Source organism: Nicotiana sylvestris, chromosome 9 (genome assembly GCF_000393655.2).
Source record: "Nicotiana sylvestris chromosome 9, ASM39365v2, whole genome shotgun sequence".
NCBI classification, from domain to species: domain Eukaryota; kingdom Viridiplantae; phylum Streptophyta; class Magnoliopsida; order Solanales; family Solanaceae; genus Nicotiana; species Nicotiana sylvestris.
In genome coordinates, this window is record NC_091065.1 from 129,314,908 (window position 1) to 129,342,334 (window position 27,427).

Consider the following 27,427-nt stretch of genomic DNA (forward strand, 5'->3'; position numbering starts at 1 on the left):
ATTGACGCTCGGGCCTCCCGGGCCCTGCCCGAACATACCGACAAGTCTAAAATCATGAAACAGACTCGCTCAAACCTTCAGAACACCCGAAACAACGCTAAATCTAAGAACCACCCCTAAAACCGATTGAATCAAACTTATGAACTTCAAGTTCTTAATTCTCTTCTAACGAGTCGAAACACACTTAAACTACTCGGATTAACACCAAATTCTGCGGGCAAGTCTTAAATGTTATATTGGACCTGTACCGGGCTCCGGAACCAACATACGAGCCCGATACCCATGTGATCAATCATTATTTAGTTTCTTTAAATCCTTAGAATTTCAGTTTAACAATTTCTAATAAAAATTCATTACCGGTCTAGGGACCTCGAAATTCGATTCCGGGCATATCTCCAGGTCCCATATTTTCCTACGGACCCTCCGAGACCGTCAAAACACGAACCCGGGTCCGTTTGCTAAAAATGTTGACCAAAGTCAAACTTAGCCTTTTAAGAAAATCTTAAGGAATCAAATGAGCATATTTCAACCCAAATTCTTCCAATTCCCGAACCAACCATCCCCGCGGGTCATAAATTATTTAAAGCAAGCGCGAGAAGTTTTATTTAGGGGAACGAGGTTCTAAAAAGCAAAACGGCCCGTTGGGTTATTACACTCTCCACCTCTAAAAACAAACGTTTGTCCTCGAACGGTCATAGAAAAGTACCTGAGGTGTTGAATAAGTGTGGGTATCTACTCCGCATGTCCTCCTCGGACTCCCAGGTCGCCTCCTCGACTGGTTGGCCTCTCTACTGGACCTTTACCACTGAAATCCTCTTGGATCTTAACTGGCAATCCTATCTATCAATAATGGCAACTGGCTCATCCTCGTAACTCAGGCTCTCATCCAACTGAATAGTACTGAATTCCAACACATGGGACAAGTCGACATGATACCTCCGAAGCATAGACATGTGAAAGACTGTGTGAACTACCGATAAATTGGGGGGTAAAGCAAGCTCGTAAGCAACCTCCCCAACTCGTCTCAACACCTCAAATGGGCCAATAAACCTTGGACTCAGCTTGACCTTCTTCTTAAACCTCATAACACCCTTCATTGGCGAGACTTTCAAGAGGACCTTCTCGCCAACAATGAATGATACATCGTGCGCCTTCTGATCCACGTAACTCTTCTGTCCGGACTGAGCTGTGTGAAGACTCTTCTGAATCAACTTTACCTTGTTCAAGGCATCCTGCACCAAATTTGTACCGTATAACTTAGCCTCACCAGGCTCAAACCACCTGATAGGAAAATGACATCGCCGACCATATAAAGCCTCAAATGGAGCCATCTCAATGCTGGACTGATAGCTGTTGTTGTAAGCAAACTCTGCCAAAGGCAAGAACTGATCCCACTACCCTCCAAAGTCAATCACACATGCTCTAAGCATATCCTCCAAGATCTGGACTGTCCGCTCCGACTGCCCGTCGGTCTGTGGATGAAATGCTGTGCTAAGCTCCACGGGGGTCCCCAACTCACCCTAAATAGCTCTCTTGAAATGAGAAGTGAACTGAGGGCCTCTATCTGATATGATGGAAACAGGCACACTGTGCAACCGGACTATCTCCCGAATGTAAATCTGAGCCAATCTCTCCAAAGTGTAAGTAGTCATAACTGGTATAAAGTGTGCCGACTTGGTCAACCTATCCATGATGACCCACACTGCATCAAACTTCCGCAGGGTCCGGGGAAATCCAACTACGAAATCCATAGTAATGCGCTTCCACTTCCATTCTGGTATAGGCATCTACTGAAGTAGGCCACCCAGCCTCTGGTGCTCGTACTTGACCTGCTGGCAATTCAAACACCTAGCCACATACTCCACTATGTCTTTCTTCATCCTCCACCACCAATAATGCTGCCTCAAGTCATAATACATCTTCGTAGCACCCGGATGAATGGAATACCGCGAACTGTGTTCCTCCTCTAGTATCCTCTCCCTCAGACCATCAACATTAGGAACACATAGGCGACCCTAGAGTCGCAAAACACCATCCTTGCCAATAGAAATCTCTTTGGCACTACCCTGAAGCATTGTCTCTCTGAGAGCTACCAAATGTAGATCATCAAACTGTCGAACCTTGATCTGCCCCAATAATGAAGACTGAGCAACAACGTACGCAAGAACTCGGCTAGGCTCTGAAATATCCAACCTCACAAGTTTGTTAGCCAAGGACTGGATGTCCAAATCTAGTGGCCTCTCCTCTGCTGGAATGAATGCCAAGCTACCATACTCTCTGCTTTCCTGCTTAAGGCATCTGAGACCACATTTGCCTTGCCCGGGTGATAAAGAATGGTGATGTCATAATCCTTCAGCAACTCAAGCCATCTACGCTGCCTCAAATTGAGATCCCTCTGCTTGAACAAGTGTTGTAAGCTACAATGATCAGTATAAACCTCACATGATACCCCGTACAGATAATACCTCCATATCTTAAGAGCATGAACAATCGCGGCCAACTCCAAATCGTGCACAAGATAATTCTTCTCATGGATCTTCAGCTGACGTGAAACATATGCAATAACTCACCCCTCCTACATCAATACACATCCCAATCCAACGCGCGAAGCATCACAGTATACCGTATACATCCCTGAATCGGAAGGCAACACAAGAACTAGTGTTGTAGTCAAGGTTGTCTTGAGCTTCTGAAAACTCGTCTCATAATCATCAGACCAACGGAAGGGAGCACCCTTCTAGGTCAATCTAGTCAGAGGTGATGCAATAGATGAAAAGTTATGCACGATTCATTTGTAATAACCTACTAACCCCAGGAAACTCCTAATCTCGGTCGCCGAAGTAGGACATGGCCAACTCTGAACTGCCTCAATCTTCTTGGGGTCTACCTTAATACCATCTCCTAACATAATATGCCCCAAGAATGCCACTGACTCTAGCCAGAACTCACACTTGGAGAACTTAGCATATAGCTTCTGCTCTCGCAAGGTCTGAAGTACTACCCTCAAATGCTGCTCGTGCTCCCCCAGGCTACGGGAGTATATCAAGATGTCATCAATGAAGACGATAACAAATGAATCAATATAAGGCCTGAATACCCTGTTCATCAAGTCCATGAATGTTGCTGGGGCATTAGTTAAGCCAAAGGACATCACCAGGAACTCATAATGGCCATATCTAGTCCGGAATGTAGTCTTCGGAACATCCGAGTCCCGAATCTTCAACTGATGATACCCTAACCTCAAGTCGATCTTGGAGAACACCCTAGCACCCTACAACTGGTCAAATAAATCATCAATATGAGGCAACAGATACTTGTTCTTGATGGTGACTTTGTTCAACTGGTAGTAATCAATACACATCCGCATAGTCATATCCTTCTTCTTCACAAATAACACTGGTGCACCCTAAGGCGATACACTAGGTCTAACAAACCCCTTTGCTAACAACTCTTCAAGCTTCTCCTTTAACTCTTTCAGAGCCATACGGTACGGTGGGATAGATACAGGCTGGGTGCCTAGAGCCAAATCAATACAAAAATCAATATCACGATCTGGTGGCATGCCAAGAAGATCAGAAGGAAACACATCAGTGAACTCTCGAACTACTAGAACTGAATCAATCGTTGGAGACCCTGCGGTGGTATCCCGAATATAAGCCAAGTAAGCCAAACACCCCTTCTCGATCATATGCCAAGCCTTCAAAAAAGAGATAACCCGGCTAGACGTATCAACTGTGGAACCCTTCCACTCCAACCTTGGCAACCCTGGCATCGCTAAAGTAACAGTCTTAGCATGGCAATCTAGGATGGCGTGATACGGAGATAACCAATCCATGCCTAGGATGATCTCAAAATCGATCATATCGAGCAACATGAGATCTGCTCTAGTCTCAAAACCATAGAATATGACCACACAGGACCAGTAGATCCGATCCACAACCACAAAATCGCCCACAGGAGTGGACACATGAACAAGAGTGCCCAAGGGCTCAGGAGCAATAACCAGAAAACGAGAAAACAGAGATGACACATACAAATAGGTAGACCCTAGATCAAATAATACCAAAGCATCTCTACCGCAGATGAAAATAATACATGTGATGACGACATTTGAGGCTAATGCATCTGGCCTAGCCGGAAGGGCATAAAATCTGGCTAGAGCGCCGGCTGGCTGGCCTCCACCTGACTGAGCAGTAGCTAACTGACCTCTTCCTGCCTGGCCTCCACCTCTAGGATGGCCCCTACCAGTTTGCCCTCCACCTCTAGGTGGCGGGGCAGCCGGTGCTGAAATCATAGGCTGTTGACCCTGCTGTACTGCCTTGCCCCAAGCCTGGGGCAGTATCTCCTCATATGACCAAAGCCTCCGCACTCAAAACAACCCCGTGGTGCGATGACCTGCTGCCCTGATGGCTGACCCTGGTGGCCTGTAGACCCACTAGAAGAATCCTGAATATTCGGTGGATGGTATGAACTCTCCGTCAAAGCACTGAAATAAGAATCAAAAGAACCCTGTGGACCTGAATACCCGCCAGAGGAATCCTGAATAGCTGGTGGGCGGTAAGAACTCTCCAGCATCGCACTGAAATATGGTCTCACTGGAGCACCTCGAGGAGGTGGTGGTGGTGTTGAATACGGGGGTCTGCTGGGTTGACCCCTCCCGAAGTGACCTCTACCCCTAGCCGGGGCACCTCTGAACTCTCCCGAAAACTGGGCCCTCTTGTCTTGTTGAATCTGCTCTCTACCGCTCTGGCGATATCCCTCAATCCTGCAAGCAATCTCTACCACTAGCTAATACTCAGTACCCATCTCCACCTCTCGGGCCATGCTAGCTCAAATACCGGGGTGTAACCCCGCAACAAATCTTCGCACTCTCTCTGCATCAGTAGGAAGTATCATGAGTGCATGACGAGACAACTCAAAAAACCTCGCCTCATAATCGGTCACAAACATTTGACCCTACTCTAGATGCTCAAACTGATACCGCAGCTCTTCCCTCTCAGAGGGTGGAATGTACCTATCTAAGAATAACTATGTGAACTGACCCCAAGTGAGGGGGAGGGGAACCTGTCGGCCTGCCAAGAACGTAAGACTGCCACCATCTATGGGCCCTGCCCTCTAGCTGAAAAGTAGTGAAGTCAACCCCATACGACTCCAATATCCTCATGTTGTGCAGTCTATCCCTGCACATGTCTATGAAGTCCTAAGCATCCTCATGGTGCTCACCCCTGAAGACAGGAGGGTGAAGTCTGGTCCATCTATCCAACAACTTCTGTGGGTCGCCATCCGCAGCTGGTCCGGGCTGGGGCGCCACTGCAGCCACTGGCTGGGCCCCATCTGCGGGTAGTGCATCCAGAGTCTGATACACTATAGCTGCATGTCTAGGGGCCTGAGCAGTAGGGGTCTGTGCTCCCCCTCCTGCCTGTGATGTAGCTGGATCTACTGGAAATAAACCAGCCTGAATCATGGAATCCATGAATCGCAGCATACGACCCATGATCTCCTGAAAACCCGGTGCTGTCATAAAGTCCGCTGGGGTAGGCTCAGCTGCGGGCACCTCGCCCTGCTCCTCGATGATAGGATCTCCCGCAGGATCTGCTGGTGGTGCTACTAGAACAGATCTGGGACGCCCTCGTCCCCTACCTCGGGTTGATGCCCTCCCCCGACCTCTGCCTCGGCCTCTAGCAACGAGGGGAGCAGCTCCTCCCGGGTCTATAATATCATCCGTACGTGTCCTCATCATTTGTGAGAGAATAGAAGAGAAAAATTTAGTATACCAACCACTGCACAACAGGAAATGAATAAAGAGTAGTTTTCCTAACACCCTATAGCCTCTCGAAGATAAATACTGACGTCTCCGTACCAATCCGCAAGACTCTATTAGGTTTGCCCATGACTTGTGAGACCTACGTGAACCTAGTGCTTTGATACCAAGTTGTCACGACCCATTTTCCATAATAGGTCATGATGGCGCCCAACACCGTTGTTAGGCAAGCCAACGCAGAAGTATTAGTGAATTCTTATTTTACTTACCCAAACCAGTTACAACATTTTTCTTAATTTTCAATTAAAAGCATGTGATAATATGCAACATTCAATAATAATTATACAATCCAAAAGAAACGTCTACTAATGTGTGTGCCAAGACGTGGTGTCATAAGCTGTGGGCAACTAGTAGAATATACAAAATAATACATCTATCCTACTGTCTGAAACAGAATAGATAGTCAAAAGTAAGGAAGACTCCATCCAGCTGCTGATCGACACAGGAAGGGAAGCAGCTTACCATGGAAGTCTCGGACTATGATCACAGACGCGCACCGGTCTGATAGCCAGATGAACCTGCCTCAGAGCTTGTACAATTAAGTACAAAAGCATAGCATGAGTACATAAACAATATGTACCAAGTAAGTATCCCGTCTAATCTCGAAGAAGTAGAGACGATAGGTCGACTTGATACCTACTAGGGCCAAATAATGTAATATGATGTTATTCCAGGCATGATGGTCACCATATATAACAGTTGAAATAAGTATTGCTAAGTCATGTCATTTTAATACCCCAGTTAATCCTTTACAATTTAAGCCATATATCAGGCAGGTCATCAATAATAAATTCACATAAATATCATGCGCACGTTATGCCGAGATTGACGGCCCTATACAACATAAAAGAAATGGTGCACTGCCAGAGGGTCGAATGGCGCGAACCATAGATGCATCTATTTCTACCGAGGCGATCGACCCGATCCAAAAATATCAATTATCAACAGAAAAATATAAGAAGGCACATTTATATTCAAATAAACTCATACAAGTGTTTAACACAGCATATGTTCACTTATGTTCATTTCCAATTCTCTAGCATATCCTAAATGATCACATTAGAAAGAAGACATATAACATTTGCAAATATATCATGACACAGGTCCTAAACTACCCGGACAATTAACATGATAGTAGATACGCACGGATTCTCATCACCTAGTGCGTACGTAGCCCCTGCATTTAGTAGCAAATTATACAATTATTACTCCTATTGAGACAATTCCCTCTTACAAGGTTATAAAGGAGACTCACCTCGCTCCAAAGTGCACTTGCAATACCAAGAACGAGCCTGAACTCTCAATTTGGAGCCAAATGATCCAAAACTAGTTAAATGGGGTAAGAACTAGTCAATACAAGCTCATAAGATCACATCCTAACTATTAAAGCAATTTCCCAACCTTAAACACAAGTTTCCTAAAATCCAACCATGGGCCCACGTGCCCGAATTCCGAAATTTTTCGAAGAAAGTTGTTCTTTGTAACCTAAGGATCAGTAATATATGATTTCTACTTCGCTTCATACCCAATTTTGTGAAAAATCTAAGTTTTATCAAAACCCTAGGTTTTGCTATAACCCCATGATTTTACCTTAATCCTAGTATGTAATCTACCTAAGATACAAGTATTAAACTACGAATAGGTGGGATAAACTTACCTCAAGATGCTAGGTGAAAGTCTTCTCTCAAAAGCTCCACAACCGCCCAATGGAGGAGTGAAAAGTAGCAAAAGTGACTTAGAACCCGTATTAAATGAAGCTCACTGCTTCAGCAATTTATCTGCGGTCAGGGGACCATAGATGGGGTCCTGCTTCTGCGAGGAAGAGGCCACATTTGCGGAAATGGGCCAAGCGGGCTGGGACCGCTTTTGCGGTCTTGAAGCCGCTTCTGCGGAGTCGCTTCTGCAGCTTGGGAGCCGTTTCTGCGGTTTCTGGCCTGGCCTGCCTTGGCCGCATCTGCGAGAGGGCGACCGCTTCTACAGTCTCGCACCTGTGGCCGTATAACCGCAGGTGCGGTTATGAGAGGTACCAGATGCTTTAGCCCTTTGCAACTTTTCCAACTTCACTCGAGCCTCATCCGATTGACGCTCGGGGCTCCCGAGCCCCGCCCGAATATACCGACAAGTCTGAAATCATGAAACGGATCCACTCGAACCTTCGGAACACCCGAAACAATGCTAAATCTAAGAATAACCCACTAAAACCAATTGAATCAAACTTATGAACTTCAAGTTCTTAATTCTCCTCTAACGAGCCGAAACGCACTTAAACTACTCGGATTAACACCAAATTCTGTAGGCAGGTCTTAAATGTTATATTGGACCTGTACCGGGCTCCAGAACCAACATACGATCCCGATACCCATGGGATCAATCATAATTTAGTTTCTTTAAATCCTTAGAATTTCAATTTAACAATTTCTAATAAAAATTCATTACTCGGTCTAGGGACCTTGAAATTTAATTCCGATCATACGCCCATGTCCCATATTCCTGCGGACCCTCCGGGACCGTCAAAACACGAATCCGGGTCCGTCAAAGTCAAACTTAGACTTTTAAGAAAATCTTAAGGAATCAAATGAGCATATTTCAACCCAAATGCTTCCAATTCCCGAACCAACCATCCCCGTGCGGGTTGTAAATTAGTTAAAGCAAGCACGAGAAGTTTTATTTAGGGGAACGAGGTTCTAAAAAGCAAAACGACCAGTCGGGTCGTTATATTTATCAACCCCAGTGCCAAGCGATTTTTTTCAAAATGTTCTCTGCTCAAGGCTTTGGTGAATATATTTGCAATCTTATCCTCTGTGCTGCAAAATTTCATGCAGATGAGCCCTTTTTCATCATTGTCTCTAAGGAAGTGATGACGCACATTAATGTGCTTTGTTCTCTTATGTTGAACTGGATTTTTGGCCATGTTGATTGCACTTGTATTGTCGCAGGGGTACACAGTCAGAGAGCACTCCAAAGTCGTCCAACTGTTGTTTGATCCACAACAATTGAGTACAGCAAGAAGCAGCTGCTACATATTCTGCTTCTGCAGTTGAGAGTGCCACCGAGTTTTGCTTCCCTTTACCCCATGAGATTAGATAGGAACCCAGAAAATATGCCATGCCAGAAGTGCTTTTCCTATCTACCAGATACCCATCATAGTCAGCATCAACATACCCTATTAAGTCAAAGTTATCTTCTGAGGGACAGTAGAGAACCAGGTCCTGCATCCCTTTGAGATATCTTAGGATTCTCTTGGCTGCCTTCAGATGAGATTCCTTTGGATTAGATTGAAAACTCTATACATTCTCTCATTCATAGAGGAATCAGGTTCATCCATGTCCAGGCGAGTGGCTGTGGCAATGGGAGTATCAATGATTTTTGATCCTTCCATGTCAAATCTCGTCAGCAGCTCCACGATGTACTTCTGTTGACTTGTCATTGTCCCCTTGGGAGTTTCCTTCACTTGTAAACCCAAGAAGAAATTCAATTCATCCGTCATGCTCATTTCAAACTCACTTCCTATGAGTTTTGCAAATTCTTCACATAGAGAGTCAACAGTTGCTCCAAAGATGATGTCATCAACATAGATCTGCACAATGAGCAGGTTCTTTCCTTGTTTCTTTAGAAAAAGAGTATTTTCAATTTTCCCTCTTGTAAATCCATTTTCTAGAAGGAATTTTGACAACCTTTCATACCAAGCACGTGGAGCTTGCTTTAACCCATACAAAGCCTTGTCGAGCTTAAAAGCGTGCTTCCAAACTTATTAAGTTTGTTTTTGAATACCCACCTGGTTCCTATAACAGTTCTGTCAGTAGGTTGTGGAACTAGGTTCCACACACTGTTCCTCTCAAATTGATGGAGCTCTTCTTGTATACCTGTAATCCAGTCTGCATCTTTCAATGCTTCCTTGATATTCTTGGGATCTATTTGAGAGAGAAAGGCTGAGAAGGCAAGTGAGTTTCTCGCCTTTGATCTGGTTTGAATTCCTAAATCAAGAGGAGTGATTATGTTTTGAAGATGGTGCGAGCTCTTGTGCTTCCAGTTGGACACCTGAATCTCTTTAAGAGAGGATCTAGGTTCTTCTGGATTTGATCCATGTGTCCTGTTCCTCACCTCAGCAGCTGGAGTTCCATGTACAATATCCACAACTCTATTTTCTGTTTCAATTATTGTGATTGAGGGATCAGGTTCCTCTATGTCGGCTGAAGTCTCATCTTTAGTTTTGAGGAACAAGGTCCATGTAAATTTGGAGTAGTCATCCACAATGAATAAAATATGTACATCTTTCCTCCTCTACTTGGCACCCTTATAGGTCCACATAGATCCATATGGAGGAGATCAAGTGGCCTTGAGATGCTAACTTCCTTTTTGGGTTTGAAAGATGATCTTACTTGCTTTCCTTTTACACATGCATTACACACCCTGTGATCCTTGAAGCTTGACTTGGGCAGACCACGAACCAAGTCCTTCTTGACCAATTTGAAACTTTCATGACCCAGCCTTCTGTACCATAGCTCAGCATTATCATCAACAACACTCAGACAGCTAAGATCCCCATTTTGCAAGGACTCAAAGTTAGCAACATAAATGTTTTGTATCTTTTGGCCATTAACATCACTTCACCAGTCACAAGATTTGTGAGTGTGCATATTTTAGATACAAATTCCACTTTTTGTTAACCATTGTCACAAATTTGGGAAATACTCAGCAAGCTATACTTCAACCCCTTCACGTAGTACGCATTTTCAATAGAGTGGAAAAGAGACTTCCCGATCTTTCCAACTCCTAGAATGTATCCCTTCTTGCCATTTCCAAAGGATACACTCCCTCCCTGCAGGGCCTTCAGTGAAAGAAAATCATTTGTACTTCCAGTCATGTGCTTCGAGCAACCGCTATCCATGTACCATTGTTGGCTGCTCCCTTTCATCGTTCCCTGCACAAATAAATCAAGGGTTAGATTTAGGAATCTAAACAAGTTTGGGTCCCTTGTAATGAGAAAAGGAGTGAATTAGCGCTCTTTTGGTCCAAGCAAGCATTATACATTTTTATGTAAAGGACCAGGTTCCCTAGCAATAGTTACTTTTTCAGCAAAAACTTTATTTTTTTGTTGAGATTGGAATCTGGCCTTACAAGTTTCCTTAAAGTGCCCAGTATTGCCACAGTGAGTGCAAAACCAATTGTCAGGTACAATAACGTACTTGCTATGAGGGTTGTAGGGAGTCTTTTCCCTTTGGAACCCGATTCCTTACCTGTTTCCCCCACTATTTGTATACATAGTAGTGATTGTATCAGAGGACCAGGTCCACTTAAGTGACTTTTCTAGGCCACTCTTCACTTTTCCTAGGTCTTACTAAAGTTGTCTTTTTTTTTCTCAAGCTCTGCACACAGACTAGATTTCACTGATTTTAACTCATCTTCAAGCCTAAGGTGCTTCATTTACAACTTCCTTTCCTTTTTGAGTGTTCCTAGGCCTACTTTCCCTTTTTAGTTCCTCAATTGTTTCCTTTAGGTCTAAAACCACCACTAATAGGTCATCTCTCTTATACTCAATGTTAGCAACCTTCTCAGTTAAACCTCTTTCTTCTTTCTAACACACTCAATGGTCTCTTTTAAATTGACCACAACAACTACTAGATCATCTCTCTCATGTCCTATGTTTGCAATTTTTTCAGTTAAGGCATCTTTTTCTTTCTTCAGTCTCTCAATGGTTTCCTCTAAGTCTACCACCACAACTACTAGATCTTCTCTAAATTGTTCTGCTTCTCCCAGTTCCACAGTTAAGGCATCTTTATCATTTATAAGACTATGATACGCATCAATTAAAACATTTGCCAAAGACATACGTTTTTTTCAGAGAATAATACTTTAGATTTCTTTGAACATCTAAGAAGTTTACCTCATCATCATCTTCTTCTTCATCCTTATCAAATTTTGCCATTAATGCAAATATGGAATCATATTTTGCAGCTTTGCTTTCAAGGACTGATCACGCCCAACTATGCCTTATAAAAGGACAATGCGGACGTTGCAAATATAACCTGAGTATTTATGCCCAGAGTCGAATCCACAGAGAATTAACCTATCAATTACTTTCGTTGGACTTACTAAATTCTTTAGAATCAACCTCCCCAAACGTTGTGAATAACATTTGATGGTATATTTAATAACTAAGATTGAAAGTCAATAAACAGTTGTAAACTAAATATGCTTAAGTTGTGAACAATAATGAGAAGGTTCTAAGGTAGTGATTTCCTCTATTGATGGAATCCCTTCTGTTTGTGTTTCATATAGATTTACCAACACATTCTCTATCAACCATGAACACTCTTTTTACCGTGAATCTCTCCTGAGTAATCACGATAATTTACTAGACGCACTCTCCCGAGATACGCTAGCTGGCTTTGTTTATTACAATTCACTTTAGATTGCACCCAAGACTTCGTTATCCCTAATCCCGCCTTTAAAACCGCAGTTATAGATCCCTCTTATACTTTGGGAGTGATGTTGTTCAACAATTACCTAAATATGCACTCGCTCCCGAGTTATGCATACTAAATAGGCACAGCTAATTGAGGATCCTGTCAATTAACTACAACAAACACGTAGTTGAACAAATAGAGATTAAACTGGCAAACTATATTAATATAATCAAGAAGTTCATCCTTCAATAGGTTCCATCAAAACCCTAGACAAAGGATTTAGCTACTCATGACAATGGGTAAATAAACTATGAAAATATTCATGATCAAAATTGCAAGAAAAATAAAGAGAAGAAGAAAATATGATGTTTTGAGTGATATCTCACACTTGTTTCTCTTGCCAAAGTACTCTCTAAAACTTTACATGCCTCCATTGGGCGAGTTCTATTGTTTAATATAGGGTTTTGGGCTAAAAATCCCGTGTTTTGCACTTCAGTCCCTCAATTTTCCGCTTCCTATCGCGGTTATGCCAGGACCGCGGCCAACTAGCCTCTCAGAATCCGCAACAGCCTTTTGCCACGGTCCGACCGCGGTTACGCCGGGACCGCGACAGTCCATCTCTAGTTCTAGTTTTGCTGCCTTCGCGCGGATATTGTAAGATTGGCCTCTTTTTCTCCGTAATTGATCCCAAAAGTACTCCATAGACTTCTTTTATTGTATATAGCCTGCAAAGCATGAAAAGCACTAATCAGAGCATTTTGTTATCACTTTTTACCATAAAAACTATACAAGAAGGTGGTTCTTTAGGGCCTAATTATAGTCCAATTCACCTATTATCAATACCCTACACTTAAATCTTTGCTCGTCCTCGAGCAAGTTGAACCACACTTCTAGGCCTAATCGTTCGACGCATTACCCAGTTTATGTCACACCCGCCATTATGAAAGAACAATTTAAGCAGTGCAACAGCCACACCTCAGATGAAGACTCTAATTCCATGCCACACTCGTGCTTACTCTAGTTACTCTAAACAGAGGTGAAAACTTACTTTTTCTCCTGAGTCACATGCCCTCACATCACATTTCTGAGACAAGTTCCACATACATAAAATCAAGCAACAAGGAACTATAGATAGAACGAATCCACTCACTCTCAGCAAAGAACATTCACATGCCACACAGATACACCATATGCTTGCCCTTAGTGTAATAATCTACTAATCGAGTTGTTCAGTCCAAGATCAAGAGGTCTTTATTTGGTTATAATGTAGGCTAAGGGACGGGTAGGATATATTTGGATATAGTGACTAACCTCCCTAAGCACTTTTAATACAATCGTTCCCTTTATTCCAATTTCCATGTTCAACCCAATCATTCTTCCACACTTGTTTCATAGGCTACCCCCACTTTTCTTTAGGTGCAACTGGCCTTTTTTTTAACAACCATTGCACCGTTCAAGTATTTTCCTGATTTTCCTTTTCCCACTCCATTACTACCCCACACTTTGACTTTTATATGCTCTTTAACGATTCAAGTGCTTCTAGGAGGTACAGGTTCAAACAGTCAAACTATTCAAACACAGGGATGTAGGTTATTGTAAGGTTATCAAAGAATAGGCTTCAGGCTCAAAGGGGTTAACTATGGCAATATGTACAGGTGGATTCATAATTATACAGGCTACACAAGGAAATGCCTCAATCATCTCTAAGGCCAAACAACTTCTATTTCGCTTTGCAAACACACAGGGCAAGTTCTAGGTATCGCATGCAAGCACAGAATACAAGTATTATCTCACACACACTTGGCATGTAACTCATTCCGAATTAGTTTGTCAACACACTCACGTGAGCGTTCAAGAAAGACAAGGTGTGCAGAATTAAGGCATAAAATTACGAGTCTACAAACGAGCCTAGATGTCGCACCCTTAAGTTCGTTTTAGTTATTTGCAGGTGTGTACATTACGGGTTGCATTCTTGCCCTCACCCATCTTAGTCCAATAGAGTCCTAAGGGTCCTAAAAATATTAAAGAAAAATCTACCTAACCCGGTTCAAGAAAAGCCCTTGGAAAATAACCGTGGTCAAAAGAAAAACCAAGGAGGAATTACTACACTACCTAAAAAGAAAAATAAAATAAAATAAAATCTAAATGGACTACTTCCCTCAAGAGTACTGTCCAAGTGGTCCGTCCTCAGGAAGAGTCTCCTACATTTATTTATTTTACAACCAATGTATATGTACACTAACAATACACCACTAAAGCAAGTCTCCCACCCCACACAAAAAGAATATGGCATGTCCTCATGTAATAACACAAATAAAGTGCAGAAGGTAAGAAGACTTCACCGACCATCACTCGGAGTCGGAGACGGTGCTGGGATCCACATGACAAGCCCTCCCCAAAGCACGGAACCAAGCTATCATCCGGCTCTCAGACCTGGCATGCCACTGATACATGGCATCCATACGCACATGCAGGCCATCCACCGAGGAGCGAAGATCTGCCACCTCTTCCTCCAAAGAATGCAATATGGGTCGGTTGGACTGTGATCTAGAGAACCCTGCCCCAGTATAGGGTTGCCGAGAGGATCCGACTCCATCATAAGATCTCCTGGATGGTGCCATGGGTGCTGGGGCATCATCCTCATCATCAAGCTCAATGGTTGTGGGTGCATCTCTGCCCACTGTGATTTTCGAAGCTTTGAATGCCTCTTTTGCGGGCAAAGCTCCATCTGTAGGATTGGTGGGGACACCATCCAGCAGACACAACCTCATCACAAGTGAGGGGAAGTAAAACCCCATAGATAGCAGAGGTGACCGAAGGATCATTTCATCTCCAATAATTCTCGCCACATCAAAGTCTTTCTTGGTGACGAAGCACCACACCAATAGAGCCCGTAGGTGGTTCACATCTGTCGTGTTGCCCGTGGGCAATAACCGGCTACAAATAATGGTGAACCAGCACTTAGCCTCATGTGTGAATGACTTGGAGTGAAGGGTAATGTTTTCCTGTAGCCAGATTGGTCGACCCCCTGCGCAGATTGTCTTAATCATAGTGTCCCAAGTGACCCCTTGGGCGTCGTGGTAATGATCAATGTCACCAGTGAACTGGGGAAGCTGCAAGACCTGGCGAATCTTCAGAATTGAGGCATCTATCACCCTGCCCCGCACAATCACAGACCGGTACAAATGTTTCGGGCAGTTCGCGTAGAACTCCCGGACTAATATTGGGTTTGCCGTCTCAGGTTCATCAAACAAGAACTCCATCTCCCTCCGTCTGATTTCCTCATACATGTATGCTTTTTCCATACGGAGGGCAGCCCTATCAATAAAAATCTCAGGGACAAAGCTTTTGGTGGCCTTAGCATGAAACGCGTCCTCTGCCTCCTGTGACTGGAACCTAGTGGCATCATATATTGGCATTTGGGAAGTGCTTGCCGAGCTCTTTCGCCTTTTTCGGGCCATATTACCTGCAGATAATTCAGGGTAACAATTAGATGCATCCTAACATGTGCCAGTCGGATGGGTACTCAGACTTCGCCACCCGATGGCACCAAACAGTTTCCTTTTGTCAATCAATGCCAGTATACCCAATTAGTAAGGTGCCCAAAGTTGACAACCTCCACTATTGCCCTCACACCACTATTAATTCTACAATTCCGCCATATAATACCCCACACAATCTCCCACAAGGGAATCATGTCAAATGCTACCACCACCACAAACTAAGAAGGGCACAAAGTGCTCCAAAATTTTACAACACACCCCAATTTTCGGCCATTTAGGCCCCTCCACCAAGCTTCACCCTAAAAAATTTATTTAGGCCTCCAAACATTCTAAAAATCACCCCAAGTTAAGCACAATGAAAACTCAACCATTTAAGCATCAATCATGGCCAAAAGAAGCAAATAATGGAGAAAAGGAAAGAAAAGAAAGAAAAAAATAAAAAAATAAAAAATTTACACTAAAACACTACCTAGGGTTTAATTTAAACTAATTTAGACTACTCATTACACTAAGTTATGGAAAAGAAAGAGAAAAGAATAGAGAAGCTTACCTTGAGGATGAATGGAAGGGATAGGTTGTGGAGAGAGAGAGATGGAGAAGAAAAGAGGGGCAACAATGGGGGTTTGAGGGATAGGAGATGGTGTGAAAGAGAGAAGAGAAGATAGAAGGGGATAGGGGTTGCGGGTGGTTTGAAGAAAAGAAGGGTTTGGGGGAATAGTGGGGGGTTAGGTTTATTAAAAGGGGGGAAAAAAAGGAAAAAAAATCTGCAACTTACCTGGCCCGCGCTAGTCTACCGCGGTCCTACCGCGGTTACGCTGGGAACGCGGTAGACCTCTTTCAGAGGGGGTATTTGACCGCGGTCCTACCGCGGTTACGCTGGGACCGCGGTCTGGGCGTGTTCCTGCTACTTTTTTTATGCATTACATTTACAACACATTCGTGGGTTGCCTCCCACGCAGCGCCTGATTTAACGTCGCGGCACGACGCAGATGAGCGCATTTAAGGCTCGCTCGACCTCTGTGGTTCAGTCAGGTGTAGCTCAGACACTTCCTTTGGTTCGCTCATGCCCACATACAGTTTCAATCTCTGCCCATTGACTCTAAATGTACAAGAGTCTTTCTCTGTGGCAATCTCGACAGCACCTGAAGGGAAAACTTCGACCACTCTAAATGGTCCAGACCACCGTGACCTGAGTTTACCCGAAAATAGCCTTAATCGTGAGTTATAAAGCAACACCATATCTCCAGGATTGAAATTTCGCTTCACAATGTTCTTGTCGTGCAACCTTTTCATTCTTTCCTTGTACAACCTTGTGCTCTCAAAAGCAAGATGTCTGAACTCGTCGAGCTCATGCAATTCTGTGATTCTCGTTGTGCCCGCAGCCTCGATGTCTAGATTCAGTTGTTTCAGTGCCTACCACACTCTATGTTCAAGTTCCACTGGCAAATGGCAGACCTTCCCAAACACCAACTTATATGGTGACATACCAATCGGTGTTTTAAAAGTAGTTCTATAGGCCCAGAGTGCATCATCTAACTTTTTCGCCCAATCAGTTCTTGTGGCGTTCACAGTCTTGGTTAGCACACTCTTTATCTCTCTGTTGGACACTTCAACCTTCCCACTAGTTTGCGGGTGATAAGGGGTATCCACCTTGTGGCGTACATCATACTTTGCAAGCAACTTCTCGAAAGCTCTATTACAGAAGTGAGTGCCTCCGTCACTAATAATCGCTCTTGGTGTCCCAAATCTGGTGAATATGTTCTTCTTCAAAAACCCCACCACCACTCTTGCATCATTAGTGGGCAACGCTGCAGCTTCTACCCATTTGGACACGTAATCCACAGCAACAAGTATGTACTTTTTGCCATAGGAGCTGACGAAGGGACCCATGAAGTCAATCCCCCAGACATCAAACACTTCTACCTCTTGAATTGGGTTCATGGGCATCTCATGGAGACGGGAAATGTTCCAGGTCTGCTAACATTCATTGCAGCCCTTCACCCATTGGTGCGCATCTTTAAACACTGTTGGCCAAAAGAATCCAGCCTCAAGCACTTTCGCAGCTATCCTAACCCCTCTAAAATGTCCTCCACAAGCCGATGCGTGACAAGCCTGCAAAACAGAAGATTGTTCTATCTCGGGGACACACCTCCGGATCATATTGTCAACACAAATTCTAAACAGGTAAGGCTCATCCCAATAATACATGCAGTAGTCACGATAAAAAATTTTCTTTTGTACAGATGAACGGTCATAGGGAACTATACCGCAGGCCAGGTAATTTGCAAAATCTGCATACCATGGCACTTTCACAAGATTAGTAGCGAGCAGCTGCTCGTCTGGAAAGGTTTCCAGAATATCTTCAACCTCAACTGCATTTTTAGCTCCCTCAAGTCGTGATAGATGATCAGCGACTTGGTTCTTTGTGCCCTTACGGTCACGAATTTCAAAGTCGAATTCTTGCAGCAGCAACACCCAACGAATCAGGCGCGGCTTAGACTCCTTCTTCTCAATCAAGTACCTGAGAGCTGAATGATCAGTGTATACAATTACCTTAGAACCAATCAGATATGATCTGAACTTGTCAAAGGCAAACACCATAGCCAACATCTCCTTCTCAGTCACAGTATAGTTCAGCTGGGCTCCACTCAGCGTTCTACTAGCATAGTAGATTGGATGCATCAACTTGTCCTTCCGTTGTCCCAGCACTGCCCCAACTGCGTAGTCACTGGCATCACACATGAGTTCGAATGGTTGCTCCCAGTTGGGGGCAACAATGATAGGTGGTGTGACCAGTCTCTTTTTCAGCTCCTCGAATGCTACCCTGCAATCATCAGAAAATAAGAAAGGGTGATCTTTTTCTAATAACTTACAGAGAGGGTTGGTAATTTTTGAGAAGTCTTTTATGAATCTCTGGTAGAAACCGGCATGCCCAAGGAAGCTTCTGATTGCTTTGACTGAAGTTGGAGGAGGTAGCTTTGCTATTACATCCACTTTATCACGATCCACCTCAATTCCTTTGCTTGACACCCGGTGCCCCAAGACTATGCCTTCTTGTACCATGAAGTGACACTTCTCCCAGTTCAGAACCAAGTTAGTCTCGATACACCGTTTCAACACACGCATCAGATTTATCAGGCACTCATCAAATGAATTCCCCACCACTGAGAAGTCATCCATGAACACCTCCATTATGTCCTCTACCATGTCAGTAAATATGGCTATCATGCATCGTTGGAATGTGGTGGGTGCGTTGCATAGGCCAAAGGGCATCCTCCGAAAGGCATAAATTCCATAAGGGCAAGTGAAAGAGGTCTTCTCTCTATCCTCCGGTGCAATGGAGATTTGGTTGTATCCTGAGTACCCATCTAGAAAACAGAAGTGTGACCTCCTTGCCAGTCTGTCTAACATCTGATCAATGAAGGGAAGTGGGAAGTGGGAAGTGGTCTTTCCGGGTGGATAGATTTAGCTTTCTATAATCCATGCAAATTCTCCATCCCGTGACGGTTCTTGTAGAGATAAATTCATTGTTATCATTCTTAACTACCGTCATGCCGCCCTTTTTAGGTACACATTGAACTGGGCTAACCCAGTTGTTGTCAGAGATTGGGAAGATAATTCCCGCGTCTAACCACTTTATTACTTCCTCTTCACCACTTCCTTCATGTTAGGGTTCAACCTTCTTTGGTGTTCCCTGGAAGGTTTGTGTCCCTCTTCCAGTAGAATTTTGTGCATACAGTAGGCGGGGCTGATCCCCTTTATGTCTGCCATGGTCCACCCAATGGCAGTGTTGCACTCCTTAAGTACCTGCAAGAGTTGTTGCGCCTGCACATCTAACAAACTAGATGAGATAATAACAGGTAATGTGGAGTTAGGTCCAAGGAATTCATACTTGAGATGGTTGGGCAATGGCTTTAACTCCAGCTTTGGTGGTTCTTCGATAGATGGCTTGGCTGGAGGAGTCTCTCGATTTTCCAAGTGCAAGGGCTCAAATTCTAGAGTTCTATCCCAGAACCCTCTACCCTCTAATGCCAACACCCATTCCGCCAGTTCCTCTCCATTCACCTCATCCAAATTCATTAAATATGCAGCAAGGGGGTCCTCAATGGTTAGCACCTCATCATCAGTCTCTACGATTACATCCACGGCATAAATAAGAGAACAATTGGCGAATTCACTTGGTCGCCTCATAGATTTCTACACATTGAATGTTATCTCCTCATCGTTCAATCTCATATTGAGCTCCCCGGTTTCACAATCAATGAGAGCTCTCCCTGTGGCCAAGAATGGTCTTCCCAAAATTATGGGAATCTCTTCATCCACTCTGCAGTCTAAGATCACAAAATCTGCAGGGAACACAAATTTCCCTACCTGAATTAGCACATCATCCAGTATACCAGAGGGTCGTTTCACTGTCCTGTCAGCCAGCTGCAACAACATAGAGGTGGGTCTAGCTCTTCCAATGCCCAGCCTCTTGTAAATCGCCAGGGGCATAAGATTGATGCTAGCCCCTAGATCACACAATGCTTTAGCAAAACCAAAATTACCAATAGTGCATGGAATTGTAAAGCTCCCTGGATCAGACAGTTTTTCTGCAATTGGTCTAGTCACCACTGCACTACATGTCTGAGTAAGAGTAATTGTGGCCAAGTCTTGGAAATCAAACTTTCGGGACATCAAGTCCTTCATCATTTTTGCATACCCAGGCACCTCCTTCAAAGCTTCAATCAATGGTATGTTTACTTGGATTTGTTTCAGCATTTCGAAGAACTTCTTGTATTGTTCCTCCTTTTGGTACTTAGCCAGCCTCTGAGGGAAAGGTGCAGGAGGTCTCCTCTTCCCAATCAACTGAGATTGATCCTTATCAGCTGCTACATCAACTACTGGTTCCTGGACCGTCTCAGCTTCTTTCTCGGTCGCATTCTGAATGCTATTTTCTTCCTGGGCAGGCTGGACTGGCACCTCCGTCAGTTTCGTTGACTCATCCAGCTCAATGGGCACTGGTATAAGTGTCTCAGCTTGTCTAGTTTCTCGAGCCCTCTCTTGATCTACATCCAGATCTCTGCCATTACGTAGACTTACCACTATCAGCTGCTTTGGGCCTTGATCTTTTGGATTTATCTGGGTGTCTGCAGGTAGTGTCCCATGAGGACAATTGTTTAGAGACATAGAAATTTGGCCCACCTGCACTTCAATATTCTTGATTGCTGCATCATGTGCATCCACTCTCTCATTAATCGTTGCATTAGACCCAATAACCTGCTGCATCATTGCCTCAAGTCTAGCAAACCCATCTTCCTGCCTTCCACCATGCTGCTGCTGAGGAGGGTGATACCCTTGCTGCTGATTCTAATTATTATATCCCTGTGGCCTTGGGTAATGTGCCATATTGTTAGGGGGTCTCATACCTCCCATGTTTCCATTATTGAACTGTGGATGGACTGACCTGTATTGCTGATTTTTCTAGCCCCAATTCTGACCACCCTATCTCTGGCCTCCATAATTAGACACATAATTCAAGTCTTCAGGGTAGTGGTGATGATCATGTTCTGCATTCCATTAGTTACCGATTGGCTGACTAATGCAAGATGCGCACAAACCCCCATTGGTAGTATCTACAATGTGTACCTGCTGCTTATGCCCTGACTCTTCTACCTTTTTGGTGAGTATACTCATCTGTGTCAATAAGGTGGCCATATTTTCAGCCATAGAGTTGGATGGATCTAAGGGCACTGAGTGAACCATTGGAGTGATAGGTGCATTCCTGGTTGTCCATCCCGAATTTTGTGCCATCTTGTCAAGCAGACTTTGGCCTTCTCTCTATGTTTTGCTCAAAAATGCTCCACTAGCTGAAGCATCAACAATGTTCTTCACGCTATCTGACAATCCCATGTAAAACCGCTGCCCCAACATTAGATCTGGAATACCATGGTGCGGGCATATAACCAGCATCCCTTTAAAGTGCTCCCATGTTTCATGCAGTGTCTCCATTGGTCTCTGTTTAAATCTCAAATTTTCGTCAATTCGTTGAGCAATCTTATTGGGTGGGTGGAACTTGTTATGGAATTGCCTGACTAACTCATCCCAAGTTGTTATAGAATTTATGGAAAGTGAGTTTAGCCAAGTCTGGGCAGCTCCTGTCACTGAGAATGGAAACAATAACAACTTGATTGCTTCAGGGGTTACGTTGGGCTGCCTTTGGGTTTTGCAGATAGAGAGGAAGTTCTTCAAGTGCTGCTGAGAATCTTCGACTTGCGACCCCGAAAATAGTCCCTTGTTCTGCAACAAGTGCAACATGTTATTCGTAATTTGGAATGACTTAGCCTATATCTGCGGAACTACAATGGCTGTGGATAGATTTTCAGCTGTGGGTTGTGCCCGGTCATAGAGAGCAGCCTCTGGCACTATTGGTACCGCTGGGTTTTCCTCGTGATCCCCCATGACTGTTTCGAATTGTGCATTTGTTAGTTGTTGTTTGTTTTTCCGATTAGCCCGATTCAAGGCCTTGAAAACTTTCTCGGGATTTGATAATGTTTCAAATATTTCACCAGATCTCGATGAGTTTCTAGGCATGCACCTGTGCAACCAAGTCAACAAACATTAAACTTTCAATGTAAAAATTGGGTATAGAGAAAAAAATGACTACAATAAGAATTTTTGTACTTCTTTCAATTGTAATTGATAACACCGTTAAGTCCCCGGCAACGGCGCCAAAATTTGATCACGCCCAACTATGCCGTATAAAAGGACAATGCGGACGTTGCAAATATAACCTGAGTATTTATGCCCAGAGTCGAATCCACAGAGAATTAACCTATCAATTACTTTTGTTGGACTTACTAAATTCTTTAGAATTAACTTCCCCAAACGTGGTGAATAACAGTTGATGGTATATTTAATAACTAAGATTGAAAGTCAATAAACAATTATAAACTAAATATTCTTAAGTTGTGAATAATAATGAGAAGGTTCTAAGGTAGTGATTTCTCCTATTGATGGAATCCCTTCTGTTTATATTTCATATAGATTTACCAACACATTCTCTATCAACCATGAACACTCTTTTTACCGTGAATCTCTCCCGAGTAATCACGATAATTTACTAGACGCACTCTCCCGAGATACGCTAGCTGGCTTTGTTTATTACAATTCACTTTAGATTGCACTCAAGACTTCGTTATCTCTAATCCCGCCTTTAAACCCGCAGTTATATATCCCTCTTATACTTTGGGAGTGATGTTGTACAACAATTACCTAAATATGCACTCTCTCCCGAGTTATGCATACTAAATAGGCACAGCTAATTGAGGATCCTGTCAATTAACTACAACAAACACGTAGTTGAACAAATAGAGATTAAACTGGCAAACTATATTAACATAATCAAGAAGTTCATCCTTCAATAGGTTCCATCAAAATCCTAGACAAAGTATTTAGCTACTCATGACAATGGGTAAATAAACTATGAAAATATTCATGATCAAAATTGCAAGAAAAATAAAGAGAAGAAGAAAATATGATGTTTTGAGTGATCTCTCACACTTGTTTCTCTTGCCAAAGTACTCTCTAAAACTTTACATGCCTCCCTTGGGCAAATTCTATTGTTTAATATAGGGTTTTGGGCTAAAAATCCCGTGTTTTGAACTTCAATCCCTCAATTTTTTGCTTTCTATCGCGGTCCTACCGCGGTTACGCCAGGACCGCGGCCAACTAGCCTCTCAGAATCCGCAACAGCCTTCTACCGCGGTCCGACTGCAACCGCAGCAGTCCATCTTCAGTTCTGGTTTTGCTGCCTTCGCGTGGTGCACTTAGCGGATATTGTAAGATTGGCCTCTTTTTCTCCATAATTGATCCCAAAAGTACTCCATAGACTTCTTTTATTGTATATAGCCTACAAAGCATGAAAAGCACTAATCAGAGCATTTTGTTATCACTTTTTACCATAAAAACTATACAAGAAGGTGGTTCTTTAGGGCCTAATTATAGTCCAATTCACCTATTATCAACGACCATCATGGAGGTGTCTGCATGTTCATCATCACCCTCAGATTCACTTGAGGAATCTCCCCAAGCATCCAGATCTTGCTTTACAATATTATCAGCGACATCACCATCTTGTCAGCATTGTGTTTGTAATGGTCCTCATTGTGGAGAGGACAATTTTTGATGAAAAGTCCTGGCTTTTTGCACTTGTGACAACAATCGTATCCTTTAAGTTGCCCTTCTTGGGAATGCCTCCATTTCTACGAACCATTTTCTGAAATCTTGGTGGTCTTTCGGTTGATTGACTTTCCTCGAAGTTTGGTGGAGAATCCATAGTAGATCCTTTTTAGGTATTAACCTTTTAGAAAGAACCCGCTCGGATACCAATTGATAGAAACTAAGCGTCCACCAAACTGTATAGAGAACCAGGTTCTCTATCAGTTCCCACCGTAAGTGACAGACTGTAAAACCAAATAATATAGGGAACCGGGTTCTCTATTTGTTTTCATAGTAAATTGGCAGTAAATAAAGGACATAGAGGAATTTTACGTGGAAAATTTCCAGCTTAACAGACTTTAAAACCACTACTTACCCTTGTAGGATTTCAACTTCACTAATGAGAAATCTTTAGATTACAACCTATTGTAACCTAGGAATGAACCTCTTAATCCCTCACTAACTTGTAACTACACTATTACAAGCCACTTTGTAATAACTCTATTACAAAGACTTAATCACTCACTAACTTGTAACAACACTATTACAAGCCACTTTGTAATAACTCTATTACAAAGACTTCACAACTTGACTAACTCTAGCCAAGACACAAACACAAGGGTTTATGATTTACAAATGGTTTCCTACACAATGCTTCTAAGTAAGCTAAGTAGGAATTACAAGTAATAACTTCAACAAAGATACAATACAACTAAGGACATATAATAACTCAATATGGGAAACTGGTCCGTTGCTATGTTGTGCTTTGTTGTTGATGCCCTAGAGAATCACTTGCAAGATGGATACACACTTGAGAGAATGCTTGATAAGTTCTTGAATGTGCAAGTGATTTGTTTTACCTTTGCATTATGTTAATATCTCATTTGTGATATCACTTGGATGATGCAAGTATGTTAGGTGAAGGGCATTCCGTGCTGCACTATTTCTGCACTGTAGCGTGTGCAGGCAACAACTTTACAGCTAGGGGAGTTGACTTGTACAGTCACCTTGGGAACTGGTAGGGACATGTTCCCTCAACTGTTCCTTCTGTTGTTCCTTTGACTCTGAAGAGTTGAATTGTGTCCCTAACTGGAAACTTGTTGACCTTAAGTTCTTGAGGATGTGAAACAGGTTCCTTATCTGGTTCATAATAGTAAGTTTGTTAGATCATTAAAACATAATAGGGATACACATATAACCTATCAATTTCCCTTTTTTGATGATGGCAAACTTATAATTCAAGTTCCCCCTAACAACTAGAATGACATTCGTATTTCCTGTATTCCCCCTAGCAGAAGATTGCGAATGCGAAGAGGAAATATCTCATCCTCCAAAATAACACTACGCGAATTCAAAAACACGGACGCGATGAAGGAAACTAGATGATAGAAAACAACAGTCCAAAAATAGAAGGGAATGGCCCATAGCCCATCCGAAACACACCCGAGGCTCCCGCGACCCAGTATAACCACACCAACAAGTTCCATAACCTAACACTGACTCACTCGAGGTCTCAAATCACATCAAACAATGTTGAAACTATGAATCACACTATGAATCGAACTTATGAACTTTCAAATCTTCCAACTTCTAAAACTCACGCCGAAACCTATCAAATCAACCCTGAACGACGCCAAATTTTCCAAACAAGTCCCAAATGACATAACGGAGCTGTTCCAACTTCGTAATTGCATTCTAACCCCGATATCACTAAAGTCAACTATTGGTCAAACTTCTCCATCTTCCAAACTTCAACTTTTCCAACTTTCGCCGAAATGCTTCATATTACCCAAAGGACCTCCAAATCCAAATCCAGACGCACGCCTAAGTCCTAAATCATCATACGAAGCTACTAAAATCATACAAAACCTATTCCGGAGCCGTTTACACAAAAGTCAAATTCCGGTCAACTCTTACCGGTTAAGCTTCCAAAGCTAGGATCCTTCTTCCAGTTTGACTTTGAATCTTCCGGTAATTGAACTCAGCCACACTCGCGCGTCATAACACACAATACAAAGCTGCTCAAGGCCTTATGTCGCTGAACGGGACTTAAATTCTCAAAATGACCTACTGGATTGTTACAATTCCTTTCTTACCCAGAAGGTTACTAGCAATCAATTTGCAATTGATTTTGCGAACTTTACTACTTGATTATGCTCGATTATCCCTGTCAATCTTCTCCCTCTCATCTGTCTTCAACTTCTCTTTTCGTGTAGGTTTCAAGATTGTTGTAGAAATCATTACTCTCCTTCACTTTATTGCCTTTATTGGTAAAAAATTCTGCTTACTAGGTACCATTTTGTGATTCTTGATATCCAACTATGGCGTTTTGGAATTTGTGAAAGTATAGCTTTTTTGTGTTTGCTAAATCGCTTATGATATCTGGCTGTTGTTAGATTGATAGTCGATTGATTGAATTGATTCCTCCTCTGCTCCTCTATTATTTTATGAACTAGGAAATTTATCGTTCGCGTGGTTATTAATCATATCAATTTACATTTAGAATTAAATTTAGTTGAGATAGAATAGATAATTTTTAAGTATTTATGCATAAGCAAGTTTGAGTATCTCTCTTAGGTACACAATGGTACTCTGAAAAAAACACAAAGCAAACAATACTATCTAAGCTTATTCTCCATTGAACCATCCACTCAAGACTCCAAAAAACTATCAATAAAGGCAAATATGTGATTTACAATTTGAATATAAATAGATATAATTGTTCAAAAAATCTATCAATAGAGGCAAACATGTAAGTTATTTGTTTCAACAGATGCAAATGTTCACCATTGATAATGAACATCAACAAGGCTTACTTGTTTCATTAGATGGTAAAAACCACTATTGATAATGCTCATCCGCAAAGCCACGACTTTCGGAGACGACTTGGGAGCGACATTTCTCGCCTTCTTATTCTTTCCCCTGGTCGCGGAGGAACGTTTCCGGTTGGGGACTCCGTGAAGAAACACTTGTACCCGAAGCAGGCCTGGAGATGCCTGTTCGCGTAAGCGCCTCGCCACATCAGCATGATTATCCAAAAAGTCCCCCTCGAGGATCACAATCGAGCCCGTGGATAGACATGATTTCAGAAAAAAGGGAGAAGGGATCAATTGATTTCCTTACATAAAAAACAAACACGAGATGAGTCTAAGTTACCATGATTTTTGGCTTTCCACTCGTATTTGAGGGCCAATTCTTTCCACGTGCGGGTTTCGGGCGTAGTGACATCCAATATTTTCTGGACCCACTAATCCAAACCTTCAACCTTAGGTGGAACCCATCGAGTTGCTGAAACAGCCGAAGGATGAAGGATCAATGCAGATATGAAAAAATTTCTAATGAAAGAAACATCGAATAAAGAGCTTATGAGTGCGATTCCATGACCCCGGAAAGGATGAAGCCGTTGCCGGAATGATATTATTGGTGGCAACTGCAACGGACCGCTCCATCCACCCACAGTCGTTGTCATCATCTGTCACGACCCAAAATCCACTAGT

The 27,427-nt window shown here is 42.9% G+C and overlaps 2 protein-coding genes across 2 annotated transcripts; both read right to left on the reverse strand.

Moving 5' to 3' along the window:
• Nucleotides 1–9,071: 9,071 nt before the first annotated feature.
• LOC138878217 (uncharacterized) lies at nucleotides 9,072–11,747 on the reverse strand. The gene is made up of 6 exons (XM_070157882.1): nucleotides 11,674–11,747; nucleotides 11,384–11,612; nucleotides 10,528–10,742; nucleotides 10,107–10,426; nucleotides 9,597–10,023; nucleotides 9,072–9,495 (listed from the first exon to the last, which is right to left on the reverse strand). Exons 1-6 carry the CDS (start codon nucleotides 11,745–11,747, stop codon nucleotides 9,072–9,074), a joined length of 1,689 nt encoding a protein of 562 aa, XP_070013983.1.
• An 8,181-nt stretch (nucleotides 11,748–19,928) lies between these two features.
• Nucleotides 19,929–24,048, reverse strand: LOC138878218 (uncharacterized). Its single transcript, XM_070157884.1, has 5 exons — nucleotides 23,843–24,048; nucleotides 22,074–22,308; nucleotides 21,678–22,010; nucleotides 20,442–21,080; nucleotides 19,929–20,357 (listed from the first exon to the last, which is right to left on the reverse strand). The coding sequence occupies exons 1-5, from the start codon at nucleotides 24,046–24,048 to the stop codon at nucleotides 19,929–19,931; spliced, it is 1,842 nt and encodes a 613-aa protein (XP_070013985.1).
• Nucleotides 24,049–27,427: the final 3,379 nt, after the last annotated feature.

Excerpts from the sequence above, each read along its gene's own strand:
- LOC138878218 (XM_070157884.1), bottom strand. The coding sequence starts at position 24,048 with ATGGATTCTCCACCAAACTTCGAGGAAAGTCAATCAACCGAAAGACCA. Across the intron at positions 22,011-22,073 it reads AAAATCTATCCACAGCCATT|AACAAGGGACTATTTTCGGG; the intron begins GTAGTTCCGCAG and ends CACTTGTTGCAG. Across the intron at positions 20,358-20,441 it reads TGATTGAAGCTTTGAAGGAG|ACATGTAGTGCAGTGGTGAC; the intron begins GTGCCTGGGTAT and ends ACTCTTACTCAG.
- LOC138878217 (XM_070157882.1), bottom strand. The coding sequence starts at position 11,747 with ATGGCAAAATTTGATAAGGATGAAGAAGAAGATGATGATGAGGTAAAC. Across the intron at positions 10,427-10,527 it reads TACTACGTGAAGGGGTTGAA|TGATGTTAATGGCCAAAAGA; the intron begins GTATAGCTTGCT and ends TGACTGGTGAAG. Across the intron at positions 10,024-10,106 it reads TGGACCTATAAGGGTGCCAA|ATGAGACTTCAGCCGACATA; the intron begins GTAGAGGAGGAA and ends TCAAAACTAAAG.